Source organism: Portunus trituberculatus, chromosome 14 (assembly GCF_017591435.1).
Source record: "Portunus trituberculatus isolate SZX2019 chromosome 14, ASM1759143v1, whole genome shotgun sequence".
Lineage (NCBI taxonomy): Eukaryota > Metazoa > Arthropoda > Malacostraca > Decapoda > Portunidae > Portunus > Portunus trituberculatus.
Genome location: NC_059268.1, coordinates 6,309,184 through 6,316,205, shown reverse-complemented (window position 1 = coordinate 6,316,205; position 7,022 = coordinate 6,309,184). Strand labels below are relative to the sequence as shown.

Below are 7,022 nucleotides of genomic sequence, written 5' to 3'. Positions count from 1 at the left end.
AAATGCCCGGTTTTGTGTTGTCTTATGTGTGGAGTCCAAGGTGCTCTCTCTCTCTCTCTCTCTCTCTCTCTCTCTCTCTCTCTCTCTCTCTCTCTCTCTCTCTCTCTCTCTCTCTCAGTTATCATTTTGGTGTTCGTGTCGCCATTGTTCTCTCTCTCTCTCTCTCTCTCTCTCTCTCTCTCTCTCTCTCTCTCTCTCTCTCTCTCTCTCTCTCTCTCTCTCTCTCTCTCGTGTTTGTGTGTGTGTGTGTGTGTGTGTGTGTGTGTGTGTGTGTGTGTGTGTGTGTGTGTGTTAAGTAACCTGATTTCTTTTCTTTTTTCTTTTATTCTTAGGTGTTAAGGGAAATCAAACTATCATTTTACATTTTGGTCAAACAATTTCTTTGGTCATTGTTCAACTCGACAGAACGTAACATGAGACTTGCTGACTAGACATGAAAATTATTATCATGGGAATGAATCTCTATTGGAACAGTCTCCGTGTAGCGACGTTATGCTCTTCTTCTTTTCTTCTTCTTCTTCTTCTTCTTCTTCTTCTTCTTCTAGCTAAGCAGTAAGTGAAATGATGATGACAATGATAATAATAATAATAATAATAATAATAATAATAATAATAATGATAATAATAATGATAATAATAATAATAATAATGATAATAATGATAATAATATATCTTTCTCCTCAATAGACTTTCTTACTTACAGACCTCTCCATTAATTCATTTGTATCCACTAGTAAATTCATTTAAAAACACGTATGGGATAAATATTGAGTTACCAGATTTGACTAGACAGAGAATGTGACGAACGAATACTCTATGGCACAAACACATTTTCTTCGCCTTCTCCTCCTCCTCCTTCTCCTTCTCCTGTTCTTCCTCCTTCTCCTCCTCCTCCTGGTCATCTTAGTCCTGTTATTTCTCCTCTCAGGTAACACTGCTCTCAACACCATTTAAAGCAAGGTGAAGCGAAGGTCAGGTGAGCCCTCACGTTGTGCTAAACGGCAGTCTGTTCACACACAAACTGGGAGAGTCCTGGAGGGCCACACGGGGATGCGGGGCTGGGTGGTGGGATGGGCGGGAGGGCGGAGGGTGTGGGAGGTGCAGCCAGTGGGGAGGGAAAAGGCTCCCCTCTTGCTTCACTCCCTCGCGTCACCCTTCTGTAGCCGGTGCTGACTGTGCCGTGAAGAGGAGCACCACCCCGTCTGCCTCCTCTGCTGCATCACACACACACACACACACACACACACACACACACACACACACACACACACACACACACACACACACACACACACACACCTCACTGAAGTCTGCGTGGTGCAGCATTGACACTTTGACACAACACAGCGAATGGCACAGAACAGCACCGGCGATGCTGCTGGGACATCACGGCAATGCAGACGGTGCTGCAGGGAACAGTTTTCACAGTGCCAAATAAAGTCACAACCTGATGTCTATGTGGCGGCGTGGACGAGGGTGAGCTGAGCCGCGCCGCTCTGGGCATAGGAAGGGAGGGGGTGAGGCTGCGTGCCTGACGGAGACTCCTCGTGCTGTGGGGCGCCACCACACCCCGGCAGAGGCTCAGACGCGCCCACACACACGTGCAGTTTGTTGCTCCTTTAGTTAACACTAAATGTCCTTTAAAGTTACGGTGACGATGTACAGTACACAGGAAACCGTTCACACTATCGAATATATATGTATACGGGACATTGTTTCAACACTGATGTACACTGGCATACGCATTGGGTATATATATTTATATATATATATATTTAGATCACCATAGTATTCTTATTAATGTAAATACTTATTACTTAATATAAGTAAAGAACTCTTACTAAATCCCTGACTGCAGGGCGCGGGCGGCAGGCAGGGAAAGGCCCCTCGGGTGGTGCGTCCCCCGCCGACCTGCACTCACCGTCACCGAGCGGCCGCGTCGTGCGGGCGTAGCAGGAACGTCTTCATCGTGTGTCGGTGTGTGGGCAGGCGTGGGCTCTGCGTTGTGCTGTGTTTAACAGGCGTGGTGGACTGTTGCATGAGGCAGGCAGTGGAGGAAGCACCTGATATCGCATACTGTTGGCCACGTGCCAACACCCCCGCCCATGCCCGCGCCCGCATTACCCGGACCGCCCCCCACTCACTCCCAGGCACGTGAGCGAGGACCTGAGTGGCGGGCGACGCTTCCGGTTTTGATTGGTACTGAGGTACAGTGATATAAGAACAAGTGACGTGTCGCTGGCCCTTTTCGCCACTGCCCGTTTCATATCCTGGCCACGGTGCCGCGGGGAACTGGCACGGGCTCGTAGCACCTGTGTGGCGGAGAGCCAGCGGGCCCCGGAGACCCTTCGTGCTGGACCCTGGCCTGTACCGCCGCCAGGGTCCAACCTTCCAGTGATTGTACTTGTAGAAGTGTGAGACCCTGAGATGTGGAGCGCCTGGCGGCGCGGTGTTCACGCGGGCGTGAGACTAAAGGAGACGGTGAGTGGATGGTGGACGCGGCGCGCCACTGGGAGATACACCAGTGACGGCACAAACTGCCTCTCGTCGCACTCCCCTTCCTGTCCCTGCCCGTCTTCGCCGCCTCTGCCATCATTCAACAGGAAGGGTTGCATCACGAAGCGGCCGGCACTCGTGGGCTTGGTAGGTGTGGCATGCGAGGTGGGGACGCCCTCCCCGGACTGATGCTGCTCACGAATATGTTGCCTTAGATCAGTCAGGCGCGAGGCCATGGCGCCACACTTACGACATTTGTACAGCCGACGGTGGACTGCCGGCCGCCCAAGCCACGTCCCTCTGGCGCGAGGATTGTGCGTAGCGTGCACGTGCGCCAGACACAGCGTCCGAGACTTGAACCGTCGTCCGCACTGAGAGCACCGCCACCGCTTTCTGCGGCGCAGGGTCTTGGATGTGTCCCCCACCGTGTTTTCTGTGGCAGCCTCTGGTGAGGGAGGGACTTTGGGTTCTTCCTGATTATTCTCTTTCTCGAGCATAGGCTTGAACAGTCCCTGGAGATGGTGCTGCAGTAGGTGGTTCTGGTAAGCCTCTAGGCCGGTGAAGACCTGAGGACAAAGGGAGCACGGCAGGGTCTGGCTCAGGACGCTGGGGAAGCCAGACACACCCGGCACGTGGTTTCGAGAGTGAGCGAACAGCAATGCCGGATTAGGTGCCGTGAAAGGACAAAACGAACATTTTAACGTCTCGTCTTTGCCTTCGTCAGGAGATGATCGTGAGTCTCGTTCCGTGGCGATGTCCTGCGGGCTGTGAACCTTGATGATGTGCAGCTGCAGAGCCACCATGTCGGACACCACGTGGCCACATAACACACACGTTGGCCCTTGAGGTTGCGAAGGAGTCTCCTTCCATGACGACTCCATCTCCCGCCATTTCTCCTTCCCCGCCTCGTCGTGGTCGCTGGTGAGATGAGTCTTGAGCCATTTACGGTTTTTAAAGCGTCGTGGACACAACGGACAAATCTCGATCTCAAACTTGTTGATACCTTCGTCCCCCTCACGCCCTTCCTCCACCATGCCGTGGGTGTTTTGCTTGTGCACACGAAGGAAATATTTGCTGCAAAGTTCTTTGTTACACAAGTCACATGTCACGCCTCCCGTCACCCCGTTCTCCACGTTGATGCCGTGCATCTTCAACATGTGCGTCTTCATGAAATATTTGTTGCAAAGCTCCTTGTTGCAGATCTCACAGTATGATCTTGAAGTAGACTGTGGCTTTCTTTCTTCCCGTCCCTCCACCTCCGCCTTGATGCGCTCCATGAAGGAAGTGGGCGGCGCTGGCGGGGTGAACACGCCGTGAGCACTCAGCAGATGCTGCTGTAGAATGTAACGGGAGAAGAAATCTTTCTTGCAAATGCTACAAAACGCTTGATTTTCTGCAGACAGAGGCGTGGATGGTGGTGATATTTTCAGCGTGGCCTCCTTGGGGGTCTTGGGTGTTTGTGCTCCCTCGCTGGGTGGGCCCGTGACCTCCTCGTGGCCGAGAACGCCGTGCTCTGTCATCATGTGTGCGCGCAGGAAATATTTGTTTCCCAGCTCCTTGCTGCACACGCGACACCGCACACTCACTTCATCTTGCCGGTTCAACTGTAGTATCATCGACTGGAGCTTTCGGAGATCTTCGCTTGCGTCTGACTCTCCGGATCCTGCAGATTCAATGACTGAAGGACGCGGCGGGTCCTCGGCCCTGGACGCCCCACTATCATCCGCCTGAGACCTCTCCTCATGGCTGGCTGCCTCGCGATGCTCCTCTTGCTGCTGTTGGTGATGCTTTTGTAACCTTTGCTGGTGTTCTTGGAGGCGCCTTTGTTGTTCCTGAAGGCGTCTCTGCTGTTCATGCATTCTTTTTTGGTGGGTCTGCTGGCTCCGCGCCTGCTGCTGGGCGTGGAGGGCCAACTGGCGCAGCTGTTCATGAGGCAGCGGATGAGGATGTAGGGTAAGCGGTGGCTCTTGGGGAGAAATGGCTTCTTGTCCCGGCCCGTGGAAGTAATACTTGTGCATCTGAAGGAGGTAAGGGCTGGGGAAGGTTCGACGACAGATCTCACACTCCAGGTCACCGTCGACATCCGGCATGGGAGGGCGAACGTCAAGAGTTTGTCGGTCGAGGAGTCTCGTTAGATTCAGCGACGAATTCTCCTTCGAGTGAGATGCTTTTGACCTTTCTGAAAATTCTGGTGTATATATTCCGTGTTTTTTAATGCGGTGTGTACGCAAAAAATACTTATTGCAAAACTCTTTGCAGCACAGCTCACAAAAGGCGTCAGGATTGATGACGCCAAGTTGCCGCAACTGCTCAGGAGTGAACTTTGTTCCCGGTGGCGCCTGCACCATGGCGGGCTGGCCCACACGAGCAATTATACCTGTATCTCTTGAACTTTCATCAGCACTGCTGCTACCTGGGGTTCTATGGCCTTCACGGAATGTCTCCCTACTCTCCAAGCAGCCGTCGCGGCCTCCCGACTTGGCTTCTCTTTCCTGCTCCGCCTCCCGAGTGCCGTCTCTCGCCTCGCGGATCCCGGAAGCTGTGTCTTTTCTCTCTGGCTCCTTTTCACCGCAATCTCTCTCATCGTTACTACCTCGAATTGCTTCTCGAGATTTTGGACGTTCTTTAAGGCCTTCAATGTCGTCAGGGCCGCCCATCTTGTGCTCCTCCGCAAGCTGAGGCGCGGAGTTTTTCTGCAGCTGCCGTTCTTCCATTCTCTCCGCCTCTTCTCGTTGCTCGTCAGGTTGTTCGTTCTGGTGGCACTGTATCGCCTCTTCACCTTCATGAAAAGATGTCTCACAAGAATTTTCTGTCTCTGCTTCTCTCTTAATGTGACGTCTCTGTTCTGCTTCTCTTTCCTTATCTTGCTGCTCGTACTGTTCCAATTCCATCTGATTGTCTCTGTAAAGGTTTTGTTCTCGTTCTTGTCCCCAGCCGTCGAGTTCTCTCTCCTGAAGTTCTCTATCGAATTCTCTGTCTTGTTCGCGGTAATGCATTTCTTGCCGTTGTTGTTGCTCCTGCTTTTGTTGCTGCCGCACGCGTTCACGGTCACGCTGATGGTGCTCCAAATCCCGCTGCTGCTGCGCTTCCCATTCCCGCTGCTGTTCCCTCATGGATTGCGACTCGCGTCCGTCAAGGGCGAAGTCGTGGGAGTTTGTTAAACGACTGAAATGTGCTAGTGCCACTCGGTCGTCGCGGAGACTCTGGTGCTCGCTGTTGCTGGGCTCACTCCAGTGGTCACTCCTGAGAATGGCTTCCTTAGATGATTCCTTGAGTACTTCTGGAACTTTCACTGCGTCCCAAGGTGAGCCCAAGGGTCTATCCCAGGGGCTCCGGGCAGAGGTGCTCCTAGTTTGATCCCTCGCTGATTCGTTTGCATCCTTCGCAGATTCCCACAGTTCCCTGCCAGCCTCCCGGGAGTCCCTGAACATTTCCCAGGGGCTAAAGTAATCTCGCAGTTCCCTGTGTTCCTGTCCATCCTTGCGGGCGTCTTTGGGCGTGGGCGTTCTGGGATTTCTCGGGGTTTGTGGAGAACTATTATGAGGTGAGGGAAGCGGGGCTACGATGTGAGGCCCGTGCACCTGCAGTTTGTGGGCGTTGAGGGCAGCTCGGCCTCCAACGTCCCTCCGGCAGGCGTCGCACCAGCCCTCGGGTCTGTCCGGTGCCACCATGTGGGTCGGGTTTTTGGGTTTGGTGACCACGTCGATGATTACTCCGTGGATCTTTGATTTGTGGCGCTTTAAAAAGTACTTGTTACAGAATTCCTTTTGACACAATTCACAATACGCCTCCAGGTTGATGACACCTCCGGGTTTACTGCCGCCGCTACTGCTACTGTTGCTGCTACCACCACCACCACCCGCACCACTACCACCACCACCACCACTCCCGCCTCCCCCACCTCCCCCACTTCCACTGCCACTATTGTTGCTTCTGCCGCCACTGCCTCCACCCGCGCCCCCGCCCGCAACACCCACGCTACTGTTGCTAACGCCGCCGTTATCAAATTCTGACTTAACGAGCGGCATGCTCTTGGGAGGGGTGACCTGCGACAGCAACGGAGGCCGGAGCGGAAGGTTAGTCATATTGGCCGCGATGAAGGCTCCGGCATACGGTGACCCCACGAATCCTCCTGGACCCAGCGGTGAGGCCAGGGGCACGCTGGGGCCCAGAGGCGTGGTGTGGCCTGAAGGAAGGCCAGTGGGGGAACTGCTGATCTCGGGTGAATATATGCCGTGTTTGTTTGCCTTGTGGGTCTTGAGGAAATACTTGTTGCAGAACTCTTTGTTGCACAGGTCGCAGTAAGCCTCCTGATTGAAGATGCGACTGTGCTGTCCGTGAGCAGAGGACGAGGACGGGGAACCGACGTGCAGGCCGGCGGAGAGGCGCTCATGTTCTGCCTGCTGAAGGAAGGGTAGCAGGAAGGGAGGAGGACCGAGAGGCAGGAGCCCAGGCAGACTGAACTTCATGTCACCAAACGAAGGCGGCATTGGTATGGATGTAGGGGGGCTGCGGGCGTCTTCCTC

At 53.8% G+C, this 7,022-nt stretch overlaps 1 protein-coding gene across 1 annotated transcript in view; it reads right to left on the bottom strand.

The window, feature by feature from the left end:
* Positions 1 to 356: 356 nt before the first annotated feature.
* LOC123503870 overlaps positions 357 to 7,022 on the bottom strand; it is a 45,155-nt gene continuing 38,489 nt past the window's right edge. The window contains exon 2 of the mRNA XM_045254009.1: positions 357 to 7,022. This exon is cut by the window's right edge and continues 878 nt beyond it. Within this exon, the coding sequence (XP_045109944.1) occupies positions 2,454 to 7,022 (4,569 nt within the window). The 3' untranslated portion in view covers positions 357 to 2,453.